General features: G+C 38.9%; 1 protein-coding gene across 1 annotated transcript; it reads left to right on the top strand.

Annotated features, from left to right (window-relative positions):
- The first annotated feature begins 471 nt into the window (after window positions 1-471).
- LOC148021192 (uncharacterized) lies at window positions 472-1,380 on the top strand. The gene is made up of 2 exons (XM_087698110.1): window positions 472-823; window positions 934-1,380. Exons 1-2 carry the CDS (start codon window positions 617-619, stop codon window positions 1,102-1,104), a joined length of 378 nt encoding a protein of 125 aa, XP_087554236.1. The 5' UTR covers window positions 472-616; the 3' UTR covers window positions 1,105-1,380.
- The last annotated feature ends 13,264 nt before the right edge of the window (window positions 1,381-14,644 follow it).

Raw genomic sequence — 14,644 nt, 5'->3', positions numbered from 1 at the left:
TATCGACTACATCCATGTTAACCCATAAGGTAGATACATACGCATGTATCTCCTTACACGCATACATGAGTCATAATACACACATACATACACACAAAGAACATGTATGCATGGACACAACGCAATAGGTCTTTAGTTAAGGAAGTCTCTTAGGTAGATGATTAAAAACCGCGTGGATGGATAGAAGAGCACATTGCAATTATAGGCCATTACTTGATGAAGACTTTAGGCTAGAGGGTTGGAGTGATGCACTAGGTCATTAGTCGAAGACTTTTAGGGTAGGGGGTTGGAAAGACTTGGAAGTAGAGAGTTTGGTGGCGTGGGTGGATAGAAGTTACATGGGAATCTTGCTTGTCGTTTGCGGTTGTAGATAAGTGAAAGCGATAGACCTGGAGATCAACGAGGAATCATCCAGCGTGAGATAGCGCGTGAGCCTTAAAGTCATATTAGCTCCGTCAAACTTTGAGCTTCGAAGGAAGAATCGATGGGGGTTCGTGAGGGCGGCTGTATGATTATATATATATTCACTAGATTGGCAGGAATTCTCGGCTGCACAAAGGGTTAAGGCATACAGGAACACAGACACACACAGAGGGTCGACTGTATTATTGAATCAATGGCTCCTGGCCTCCATCTCCATCGCCATATTGCGCCTGTGAAAGCTCCCCATCATGGCGATGGTGTTGTCGTGAAGGGCGCTCCCATTAGTGAGAATAAGACAGTTTATTCCACCTCCCAGGAGGCTGAGAAAGACGCCAAGAAACACCAGCATCGCCAGCACCTCGCAGAAACGTGCGCCGTCGCTTCGGCTGCCTTTGCCCTGGTGAGTCTAATTAGATTAATCAAGACAAGACGTCTCAATATATGATTAGATGAGTGGCTCAAATCACTTTGAGATTCAATTTTTGATCGAAATCACTTCTCATACTCCAGCATGAACGTCGATCTGCCAAGAAGCACCCCCATCACGAGGAGAAACACAAGAGGAACGAGCATGTCGCCATAGCTGTGGCTGCAGGAGCTGGTGTGCTAGCCTCCCATGAGAAGCACGAGAAGAAGAACGATCTCAAACAAGCCAAATTCCTTCGCCGTCATGGATACTAAAGCTTCATCAACTTATAATTTCCATTCTATATACTTAACTCTCCATCACCTTATCCATCTCCTTGTGACTAGCACACCTCCCTCGTGAAATCCATGTCTTCATTGATCTCATCTCATATACAATTATTATCATGTATCAAAAGCAATGTTACGTAGCTTAACTTGATTATTGTATTTTGTACCAATTATTATGTTGTTTTTTACATCCTCTCTTCAAAGAATACCATTATAACAAATATTTCAATACAATAGTCCATACTAATACAACTCTAATTTTCACTTTGTGACTTCCTTATCATGTGATTATAAAGGTGTCAATCTAATAAACACATAGAACACATCCAACTTCATTATCATGCACAAAATGCAATATATTACTTGTCATACTACTAACATGATTATATGATCAGCATGATGCCAACTTGATTACCATAGATGCCATCTTTGTTCATTATAACACAAAGAAGTCCAATTTCCATTACATGATATGCTTGCTCATAAGTCCAAATGTAAGTTTGAAAGTTTTTTGTCATGTGGTGAAATATATTATCATGGTAAAGATTAAGTAGAACATCCAAAAAGAATGCAGCAAGGCTATATTATCATGGTAAAGATTAAGTACAACATCCAAAAAGAATGCAGCAAGTCTATATGCCTAAACACTTAGCTTCCTAAAGAAGAACTTAAATATGTAGAGGTTTAAGATCAAAGGGTCAAGTACAAGTAATAACTCTTGTTTAAGCTACCTAGAGCAAGCATGAAGTTTTTTAACAACATTGAGCAATCGGAGGCTTCATCAAGCATTTGGGGATCATTCAAGCCTTCATCAAGCTATGCAAGAGGCATTTCTCTTCAATTCTTCATCTCTCTCTTTTATCCAATTGCTAAACTTCATCCATTTGATTGAAAAATTAAAGAATTGAAAAAATTTCCATAAAATCTTAGCCCATCATTGGTTAAATTAACCCATTCATGGAGTGCATTGCTTGCCTGATTCAAACAGTGAATTAGAAGCTCTTGCTTGAGTTTTCAACATTACATTCAATCCCATTTGTTAACACCCAATTGAATGATTATTACATACTTTAATCTAATGATTTACTTATGCTTGTTTGATTTATGGTAAAATATATCATAATCCATTGTACCTTTAATCTAATGATTTGCTTATGCTTGTTTGATTTATGGTAAAATATATCATAATCCATTGTAAAGGGTAAGTCACCAGTGAGTCACTCCATGGTATTCATTTTGCCAATTTCAATCCTATTACATCTCATGGAATGAGCTGAATGGAAATTTCAGTAATGCATATCATGTTGATTGATTAGAGTAGCATATCACTACCATGTTGAGATTCCCACCGAGAAAAAAGGTGGATGTCAGGGGAAGATAATAGGACTATAGAGAGATGACCATCGACCCCACTATTGATGATCCCGAAGTGATGCAACCAACCGACCCAGAGGGAACTTTGCCCACCTCCTAGTGATTTGGAGCCCATGTAGGGAGTCTGTCCTATCTTTTTATCCCTCACACAAATATCATGAGTGGAGAATTAAATATTCAAGCACTCTCAAAGATTCAAGTATCTTGAAGATCAAAATAGGGTAAAACAGGGCTTTTGGAGGACATTACAAGGTATAAACAGGTCATTACATGTACCATTTTCATCATTGGGATATGTATGCACATACTACACTTTACCCATAGTCCTACCCAACCCCCCATAGGATTTGGAAGCCCTTAGGTACAACCATTTTTCTCTCACAAGTGGAAACATGGCACTTACTGGTTAAAATAGGGTTTAGGCCTGGACAGTTCAGCCCCTAGAGATTGGGTTACAAAATTTTATATTCTAAAATTTTTATAATGTGCTATAGCTTATCTCATTGGCTTCGTTTTAAATCAAAAAATTTAAGAATTAAAGTTTCCTAGCTCAAGTTATATCCAATTTATTGATAGGGGGTCTTATAGGACTGCACTACTATGGCATATCATAAAGGGAAGATTAAGACCCATTATGAAAATGCCCAACAAATCAAAGATACCTTAATAAAAAATACAGAAGATCCCTAAAGAGTCTCAAATGTCAGAGAACTTAGTGATCTTAATCAGACCATGTGTGAACATGAGAATAGAGATGCTCAAATGCATATGGAGCTACTATCCAGAGTTAAACAAATGATGTTGTCTAGTCATCAAATGAAGTCTTCTATTGAGAAGTTGCTATATTTGATTACCAAACAAAGACTTTGTTTGACAAATTAGTAGAATCCAATACACAATTCATGGCTCAATTCCCTCAATGGATGCAAATGCAAATGAGAACCAAGAATGCTGTGCAATCAAATAGTGATCCGTTAGTTCCACTTTAGCCACCTAATCAAAATAATCAAAGTCAAGGAATCATTGGATGAAGGGGCATTCCCAATATTCAATTATGATGTAGAAGAGACTTTACAAAGGCATGATGACTATTTGGGTAATATGAACAGTGCTAATCCCAAAGCTTATGGGCTAAATCCTCAAGTTTCTAAAGTCCTCTACCATCATTGGGAATGTTTCACACTAACTCTCAACCACCTTTTGAAAGAGTACCATCTCATTTTGGAGGTTCAATGCCTATTAATTGTGATCAACCTATTTTGGGATAGCAACCTTTTCATGAAAGAGAATTGAAAGACAAAATCATTTTGGCAAAGTACAATGGGCAGTCATATTCACCATCCAACCTAAAGGAATGAATTTTAGAGTTAAAATCCTATTTTGATATATTCCCTAGGACAAATGATATGAAGATCCATTTTTCATCATTACATTTGGAAGGGTTTGTGCATACTTGGTAGAGATATATGAAGAAAGAGAATATATTAGTAGATAGTTGGGATGTGTTCAAGACACTTATGGCTAAGGTCTTTGTCTCTTCTCTTGAAAAAGAGAAATTGGTATGAATATGGTATGGATTAGGGCAAAGAGCCCTAAATGTATAGGATTGTACAAACAAATTCCTCAACCTCACCATGTATATAGAAAGTATAAATGATGAAGCTAAACTCCACAAGTATATGTATGTTTTAGAACCTTCTTTATCAAAGCTAATGTTATGGTGCAAAACCCACTACTCTTTTCAAGCCATTGAGCTTGCAGAACATTATGGAAGGAAGTATAGAAGAGAGTCCTGATTTTAGCCTAGTTATAGATAGCCAACAATTGTTTTAAAATAGGAAAAAGTTGGGCAATGTTTATGGTAGCAATCATGCGCTAAGTGGGAGCTTTAGAGCAATTTCAAGACAACAAATATTTCAAGGGTAGATTTTAACAAGGGGTCAACAAGTTTAGAACTACTTTAGGCAATGTTAATCCAAAGTCTACTCCTATGGACCTCTACAAGGAAAGGAAAGAAAAAAGCTTATATTTCAAATGTGGAGAGAAGTATACAACTGATCATGCAACAAAGTGTTTATACAAGAATGCAAAATCCAAGGTCCATAATATGTTAGTCTTTGAAGACTTAGAAAATGACAATGATGAGGTAAAAACATTTATAACTATCACTGAAATTGAGGATGTTGAAGAGGAAGTTGGGAAAGAATGGTTTTACGATCATGCTAACACTTTTCCTTTTGATTTGGGTGGTAGTATTTCTTTTGATCTGAGAGGAATTCTTGATGAGCTACATGTTGCCACTAACTGTTCCATCTCCATGGATACTTGAAGAAAATGGCAATATACACCGTTTTGTGAATAAGTTAGTTGTAGACAGATTGAATCGTCTTCCCACTGATTTATAGAGACCCATAAGAGTTCAGGTAGCAAATGGTAAAGAAGAAATTGGCACTCAAATATTCCCACAGGTTTTCTTACTATTGGCTGAAAATTATGAAGAAAAAGTAAACCTGATTACTTTGGACATGGGATCCATAGATGTAGTATTCGGATGTGATTGGCTGATGACCTTACAAAATATTACTATGGATTTCTTATAGTTGTATATGGAGTTTGTCTTTAATGGGTAGCCTATCTATTTATATGAAATCCCTGGTAAATTTGGTTTTCAACTTATCACCATTTAACAACTCAAGGAGTACGAGAGACACTCGTAGATTTTTGTCTTGCACTTGAATGAAGAGATTGAACATCAATCTAAAACTTCAACAAATCATCCAGCTTTGAAAGCTCTTTTTGAGGAGTACATGGATGTGTTTGAAGTACTCCTAAGAGAGCATTGGATCACCCTATTGATTTGGAGTCAAACTCAAAGTGAATCAATAAGCCACCCTACAGATTGTCTAATTGTGAGCATGAAGAAGTAGCCAAGAAAATCAAGGAGCTTCTAGAGACAAGGATCATTGAACCTAGTTCCTCACCTTATGCATCTCCGATCTTTTTAATGAAGAAGAAAGATTGATCCTTCAAGATATATATTGACTACATGGATCTAAATAAGATCAAAGTGAATAAAAAGTATCCAATATCTCGAGTTCATGATTTGCTTAATGAGCTCAAAGGGGCTAGATTCTTTATAAAGATTGACTTAATAGTGCGCAAATCGGATATTGTATGCGTACGTAGCGAGCATCGGAAGGTCCCCAATAACAAATAACTCTACTTTTTTCTCAAAATCCAAGAGAATAGACTTGCACAACATGAAGCAAAAAGACCAATTGGGTACAATCTCCCCCATGCCTTGTGTGAGCGCTCCACAAAGCATGTATTTAATATTTTATTCATCTCCAAGCTCAAAAATAGCTCAAATTTACAATTAGCATGCTTTAGTTTTTGTGTTTTCTTTTGTCCAAATAAGGAATAAAGCAGTTGGGCATCCCAAGAGTGGAGCTATGCCCAAATACAATGACCAATAATGAATATTTAAATTGTGCGCATATGCGCATACAAAATAATTAATATATATCAAGTGCTTCAATAAATAAGCGCGTCAAAATAAATATTGGCACCATGCCTAAGACGCGCATCTATCAAAAATGATAATTTCTTCTAAATAACTTGAATACATGCTATCGCCCAGTGATTCCCAATGCCACCACCGCCTGCTCTACACATCAAGTGAAGCATTCACAATCGTTAGAAAATAATAAAATTAAACCGACAAAAGTAAATACCTAGCAGTCTTCAGCTTCAAAATAAATAAATAGGTTGGAACTCTATCCTAACCTTAATTTAATACGAGTGCACACTCTAAAGTCATAAACATCCATTAATTTAAATATGTATTTTGTGAAATCACCCGCTATGGAATCGCCCACTTGCACATGAAATTAATGTGGCGCCCGAAAAGGGTAGGCGTCCCCTTCAACTTTTTGCACAAGGAATCCACCTTGTGTATGAGCCCCGGTAAATAAATATAATTTTATGAGATCCATTGCAAAACCTCACGGAATCCAATGTGGAATATGCCTCCTGACATCATACCCCCGGGTTGGGATAGCAATTGTCCTCAATTGCTATTAGCTCAATGTGGAGCAAGTAGTGAGGGGAAAGCACTTAGGTCACAAGCATGCATCCATTGGGCCTCTTCAACATGATGATTCTTTAATTTTACTAAATATATAGAATATCTACGGCCAGTTCTAGTGGTCATAAAGTCGGTATCTAGAATAGTCTTAGATTCAAGGATTTCAGTTTCTTCCTCTCACAAAGGAGGATTTTCATAGATAGAGTGGACAGGTAATTGGCTTTTGAAAGGTCATAACAAACTGATATGAAAAGTGTTGTGGATTTTCCAGTGTTGGGGTAGTTCTAATTTGAAGGTATTTTCATTGATTTTGTGAATGATTTTGAAAGGTCCCTAAAATCTAGGAGCCAACTTTATAACAAGGTGTTTCTCAACACTTTGTAGTCTTCGCTTTTCAATTCGTTACCAAACATAATTATCAACTGTGAAATTCATAGCTTGTCTTTTCTTGTTTTCTTGTTTAGTATATGATTGTTGAGCTTTTGCAATCATATCTTTAACTTCATAAAAAATAGTAGCATGCATATTGGCAAATATCATCAGCAACTTTAACTTTGTTTGACAATGAAGTAATAGGTGTAGGCAATCTATATCCATAAATGATTTCAAAAGGTGCTTTTTGTGTAGCTGTATGTGGAGTGTTATTGTATGCAAACTGAAGTAAATGCAAGTGTATATCCCATGTTTGTGGTTTTGAAATTGTGTATGCACGTAAAAGATCCAAGATTGTACTATTTGTAGCTTCTGTTTGCCCATTTGTTTCAGGATGAAATGTAGATGAAAAATCAATCTTTGTGCCTAAATTAACAAACAAAGTAGTCCAAAAAGTATTGCAAAATCTAGAATCATGATAAGAAATAATAACTTTTGATAAACCATGGTTAGTGAAAATAGTTTTCAGAAACAATTGAGCAGCTTGAGATGCATTTAATGTTTTCTTGCATGGAATGAAATATGCTTGTTTGCTAAACCGATCTACAATATAGTCTAAATCATATCGTGATTAGCTTGAGTATTAGGCAAACCAATAATAAAATCCATTGAAATATGTTCCCATGGTCTTTCAAGAATTGGTAAAGGCATTAACAAACCATACTGCTTACCATGGTGTCGCTTAACTCTTTGACAAATTAAACACTTAGATACAAAGTTAGAAACATCAGATTCTATCTGTGACCAGTAGAAATCTTCAATCAATATACGTATAGTGGAAATAATACCTCTATGGCCTTGATATGGGGGACAATGAATTTCGTGCAACACAAATGATCTAAATGGAACAGTTACACATAACCTTTTCTCATAAAACATAAATCCATCAGCATAAGACAATGAATCAATCGAAATCCAGTTATTGGAAATTAATTTATTTCAATCAACTTGAAAACTGGGGTCTTGATCATAGGTATCTTTCATAGGGATAAGGGAATCAAAAGAGATCACAGAAATAATATGAATAGTTGGTCTTCTACTCAAGGCATCGGCACCAACATTTTCTTTTCCGGGTTGATATTGGATAAGTGGATGAAAGCTTTAAATAAAAGCAGCCCATTTAATATGACAGTCAGAGATTTGTGGCTGACTAAGGAGATGTTTGATACTTTGTTGGTCAGTTTTAATCATGAATTCAGATCCCATTAAATAGTGTTTCCATTGATGTAAAGCTTGTACTACAGCTAGCAATTCCTTATCATAGGTAGAATACTTAAGTTCAAAGGGTTTAAGCTTGCAACTAGAGTAGGCTATGGGATGTGAATCTTGCATAAGGACAGCTTCTATTCCTGATCCACTAGTGTCAGTGACTACTAGGAAAAATAGTCTATTAAAGTTAGGGAGTTGCAATACAGGAGCATGTGTTAAAGCATGTTTCAGTAAATCAAAAGACTTTTGCTGACTTTTAGACCAATGATACACGATGCCTTTCTTTAATAAAATTTTCAAAGGTAATGCAAGCAATAAAAAATTTCTCACAAATTTTCTGTAAAAGCTAGTAAGACCTAAGAAAGAACGTAATTCATGCATATTTTTAGGTATCGACCAATTTAAAATTTCTTCTATATTTTTAGGGTCAACTTTAATATCTTCAGATAAAACAATATGTCCTAAGTATTCAATTTGGGTTTGGAAAAATTCACTCCTTTCAGGATTAGCATATAATTGATTCTCTTTCAATAATTTGAAAACCAAGGATAAATGTTCATAATGCTCGTTCTCATTCTTACTGAAAACCAATATGTCATCAAAGAAAACAATGGCACAATGTTGATACTTCAAAAATATGTGATTCATCATACGATTGAATGTGGCTGGTGCATTAGTTAAACCAAAACGCATAACAAGGAATTCATAATGTCCAAATTGAGTTCTAAATGCAGTTTTGAAAATATTAGTCCAGTTGTACTTGGTGGTATCTAGATTAAAGATCTATTTTGCTAAATATTGCATCCCCTTGTAGTTTATCCATGAGGTCGTCTATCATAGGGATCCGATATCTATTCTTGACAGTGATCTTATTTAGGGCACGATAATCAATGCACATCCTATAGGTATTGTTTTTCTTTTTAACTAATAAGACAGGTGCACCAAATGGAGAACTACTCGACCTAATGAGTCCTCGGGTTAACAATTCTTCAACTTGAGTTTGAATTTCTTTCTGTTCAATTTGATTATGTTGATAAGGTGCTTTACATGGTGGTTAAGAATGTTGGGAGTAAAGGCGCCTCCGCCTAGCCGCCTGTGTATTACTACACTGATAGTCACAGCCACTGCACACTGCAGGTGGAGGGTGCCCATCACCGTCACTTTATTCTTTATTCTTTTAGTGACAATTTGAATAAAGGAAGGCCGGTCACACATTGTGACTATTAGAGTTCCCATTTCTTGTCTCTCTCTCTCTCTTGCTCTTGCTCTCCCCCCGCCATAGCTCTCGAGTCCAAGCTTCGGTCCTTCTCTCCCTTTCAACTAGTATCAGAGCTCGGCTTCCTGACTCTTGAGCTTGGTTCGTGGCATTCTCAACTTCCCATCGACTCCCCACTCACATTGGGTCTCCTTCCCGCAGCCATAGCTCATTCTCTTGAGCTCCTGTCACTTCCCAGCTTCCCGGAACTTCTTCTCGACCTATTGAAGCACCATCAGGGCATTGACATTGAGGTATTGCTTCATTATTTCAGAGTTTTAGTTCAGTTATCAGCTCTCACAGGCTATAAACAAGTTGTGGGTAGCCATAGCTCACACCTCTTAGAGCTTCCTTCACCTGGATCTTGTTTCCAGCCTATCAAGGCTTGTTGAGGCTTGGTGTAGGCCTTCTTTGGCTCTCATTTGTGCCCCCTTTGGGCCCCATTGTTGACATATGGGACAGCAGACCCCCCAGCCAGCTCATATTTTTTTTGCGCATGTTTCAAAATCTGGCCCAAAAATCACTCTTTTTGTCATATCTCGAGCATTCGAAATCCGATTCAGGCAAGATAAGAGTCTAAGTTGGGGTTTTGGCATGCTACGAACGCGATGGTGATGTCGGATTTGCCAAATTCTGATGACAGAATCTTTTGCAATAGATTTCAGGTCTGAGACAGCATGTATTTGTATACCTATACTTGTTTGGGCATGACTATATAACCGGTTTGATGCCTATTGCATCCCGATTGATTGGGGGATTGAAGCTACATGTAATGCTATGATTTTGGCCTGATTTTGGGGCTAGAAATACACAGTTTATAACAGTAAATGCATGCTGAATACTCTTGGACTGAAGCTATCTTTCATGCTTTGACATATGCCTATTGGTTCCGGATGTATGTCTTGGGTTATGCTATGATGTATTGATCATCAAGGGACGACTTTGAGCTTGTCATTGAATCCGGATGATTTTGGAAGCTTGAGCTTATTTCAGCCCGCACTTATTGACATTGGTATATGCTTTGACAGTGATGCTTCTTGGATTTATGCATATCCATTGCCTACGGCTTGATGCTCATGTCACGGTTGATTACCCTATGCATACGTTGAGCTTGAGTGCTCATTGAAGCTCCACCTTGGATACATTTTGGATTATCTGGAGTAGTCTTGGTGTTACTTGGCTTGTCAGAGTTTGGATTGGGATATATTTGATGTCTTACATGCTTACAGATGGTACATACGGATGCTCTACCGCTTATATGTTCGAGATGTACTATTGATGTATTATCTTGGACTTATGTCATTGGCACTATGTCTTGCCTTGGCTTGAGCTCTTGAGCTCGTACATACAACTTTTGTGCCAGTGGGAGCATTCTTGAATGCTTATCAGACATTGAGTAGGCGGTACTTTTATGCATTGAGCCGTTACATGCCATTGAGCAGTTACAGACACTTGAGACTTTGGGACTTCTTACCTTTTGGGATGATACATCATATGTCTTGGTTCACTGTATGCTTATGAGCTAAGCCTCACTTTTGGATCCGTATCTTTGTGAATTGACACCTACTTGTGTCAAGTTTTGGTAGTGGCAGGAATACTTTTCCCCATTGACTGGGGGTGTGCCTACTCACTGGCAAATATTTGTATGACATACTTGGGTGTTGGATTCATGCTTATCAACCATCATATGCTTATGCTATGCCTGCATGATGCCGGCTTTGGTCTTGGCAATATCTGATTGCCTTGGGATCTGATTTTGGCACTGTTAGCTCTCTTTTACTGAAATCTGAAATTTGTTATAGCAAGCATATATGTATGGACTGACATGGATTTTTCATGTTGAAACACTCTGAAATGATGTACTTTCACTAGTACTTGGTGGGCAGCAGCTTTGGTTCCACTTTCCTTGCCATTTTCCCTCGATTTTGGTGATTTTTTGGTCATTTTCTGCAGTAAATAGCAAGCACTTTTGAATTGTCTACAGTCTTCCAGCCTACATTATGGCGAGTTCGTCCACTGATCCTGCTATTTTCAAAATCACTAAGCTTGATGGTATGAATTACTCTTATTAGAAGAGCCAGATTTGGCAGGTCTTGGTGCAGAAATCGTAGATTAAACCTTTGAGGTTAAGCAAGCATCCGCCTACAACTATGCCAGATGAGGAATCGCTTGAACTTGATGAGTTATGCAAGTCCACCATTGTATTGTCTCTCACAGAGCAGGTTCACTACAATGTATTTGAGAAAGAACAGAGTGCATGGCAGTTGTGGGATAAAATCAAGAATCTCTATGACAAGAAAAGTCCAGCGAGTCAAATGTATTGACTGAAGTAGCTTATGGATCTGCGCATGAAGGAGAATGTGACTATGTCTGCTCACTTGAGCCAGTTCCATGCTATACTCAAGAACTTGACTTCGCAGGACATCACTTTTGCAGAGGATGTCACTCCTCTTTTCTTACTTGGTACTCTTAATGAGTCATGGGATGTATTCCGCACTGCATTATGTGCCTCTACTACTACCTTGAAATTATCTGATGTTGAGAGCGCTCTTCTGCAAGAAGAGGTTAACCGTAAGAATTTGGATGCCTCTCATATGTCCCATGCTATGACAGTTAGAGGCAAGAATGACGGAGATGGAAAGCATGGTAGTGGCAGTGGCCGTGGACGGGATTCTCAAAAATCTCGGTCCAAGTCTCGTGGAAAGTCATGTACCAAATCCCGTGGCAAGAATGCAGATATTACTTGTCACCATTGTGGAAAAAAGGGCCATATTAGGCCATAATGCAATGAATTATGCAATGAAAGGTGCAAAGATAAGGGGAAAGATAAAGTGCAGGATAAGTCTTCTGATCTCAACATAGTGCCTACAAAGTCCAGTGTTAAAATTGAAGAGATCAATGTTATGCAACCTGAGGATGTTGATGATGATGATTATATCCTTGCAGCTTCTTCTAGTGCTTCACAGATGACAAAGATACACTCTATGTATGCACAGTGTTGGCTCTTGGACTCAGGTGCATCCTTTCATGTGACACCTTGCCGAGAGTGGTTTCATTCATACCGTACTTGTTTCGGGTACTGTGTGCTTGGGTGATGACAGCTCTCTTGATATTGTGGGCATTGGTGATGTTAGGCTGCTGCAGTTTCCTTCTGGCAGTAGTTTTGTTATGCAGGATGTACGTCATGTACCTGCTTTGACACGCAGTCTCATGTCAGCTAGATAGCTTGATGACGCAGGTTATCATGTATCTTTTGGAGACTCTGCATCGAAGATCACTCGTGACAGACTTGTGATTGCGAGAGGTGCCAATGCTGGTAGTCTCTACCCCTTGATTGTATCAGCTTCTTCCCTTGATCATGTTTTGTCTGTGGGTTCTATCCCACATGTATCTATTTGGTATGCCCGTTTGGGCCATATGTCTTTGAAGGGAATGAAAATGCTTTCTAGTTTGCAGTACTTACCGTCCCTTGATTATGCATGTTTTGATTCATGTGAGCATTGTCTTTATGGCAAGCAGACTAGGTCTACGCATAAGAAGTCTGGTAGGCAACGTATGAGTGAGCCCTTGGCATTGGTACATTTGGATGTCTGTGGGCCCATGCCTTGTCAGTCTATGGGTGGTGCAAAGTATTTTGTTACGTTCATAGATGATTTTTCATGGAGATTTTGGGCTTATCCCATTAAGCTGAAATCCGATGTCTTGGATGTGTTTCAGAGATGGCTTGCATTGGTTGAGAACCAGTCTGGGTATAGGCTAAAATGCTTAAGGACAGATAATGGGGGTGAGTATGTCTCACGTGCTTTTGAGTAGTTATGTGATGAGTGGGGTATTAAGCGTCAATTGACCGCCCCCTACACCCCCCCTAGAATGGTTTGGCTGAGCGGATGAATAGAACCATCCATGAGCGTGTACGCAGTATGCTTAGCCATGCAGGCCTACCACATAGCTTTTGGGCTGAGGCAGTTAGTACAGCTGTGCATGTCATAAACAGATCATCTTCTAGTGGTTTGGATTTTCAGGTTGCGGAGGATGTATGGACTGGAAAACCCCCCTCTTATGCGCATCTCCCTGTCTTTGGATGTGAGGCATTTTGCCATGTGCACAAGGACAAGAGAAGTAAGCTGGATCCCAAGAGTGTCAAATGCATTTTCCTTGGTTATGGGAATGCAGGCGAGATGGGTTACCGTCTCTGGGATCCACAGGCACGGAAAGTCATCTGCAGTCATGATGTAGTCTTCCATGAAGACAAGATGCATAGGCAACCTGAGAGAGTTGTTGAGATCCGTAGGGTCATATTTCAGGAGGAGTCGAGAGCTCCCGCACAGCCAGTTGGACAGCCTACAACTGTAGTAGATGCTCATGGTCAGGGCATTGGACAGGCAGCTGAATATGCAGCAGAGCCTGCCCTGAGATGGTCTACTAGAGACAGACGTCCACAAGATAGATTTTAGCCCTTGATGCATTATGTCTTGGTTACATATGCAGGAGAGCCTTTCACTTATGATGAGGCTATGCGCAGGGGTGACAGTCACTCCTGGGAGAGGGCTATGCAGTCTGAGATAGACTCCTTGCATAAGAATGACACTTGGGATTTGGTTTCCTTGCCTATGGGCAAGAAGGCTTTGCCATGCAAGTGGGTGTACAAGCTAAAAAGTACCCCTGTACACCCCAAGCCGGCATACAAGGCTAGATTGGTAGCAAAGGGTTTTAAGCTAGAGCATGGTGTGGATTTTGATGAGGTATTTTCTCCTGTGGTTAAGATGACCACCCTGTGCTTAGTCTTGGCTTTGGTTGCTCAGCTTAACTTGGATTTATACCAGATGGATGTCAAGACAGCTTTCTTACATGGGGACTTGCATGATGAGATTTATATGGAGCAACCTAAAGGCTTTGCAGAACCTGGCAGGGAGCACCTAGTGTGCAAATTGAAGAAAAGTCTTTATGGCTTGAAACACGCACCTAGGGAGTGGTATCATAAGTTTGATGCCTTTATGCAGTCACAGGGCTACAACCGAAGTGCTATGGATCCGTGTCTTTACAGAAGAAAGCTCGTGATGGTTCTTTATTGATTTTGGTACTCTACGTGGATGATATGTTGATAGCAGGGAAAGCTCATGATGAGCTAGATGCTCTTAAGGCTCAGCTCAAGAAGAGCTTTGAGATGA

Source organism: Lygodium microphyllum, chromosome 18 (assembly GCF_053477565.2).
Source record: "Lygodium microphyllum isolate KBCC chromosome 18, Lygodium_microphyllum_v1.1.10, whole genome shotgun sequence".
Taxonomy (NCBI): Eukaryota; Viridiplantae; Streptophyta; class Polypodiopsida; order Schizaeales; family Lygodiaceae; genus Lygodium; species Lygodium microphyllum.
Note: the sequence above shows the minus strand (reverse complement) of the source record. Positions and strands in the feature narration are given on the sequence as shown.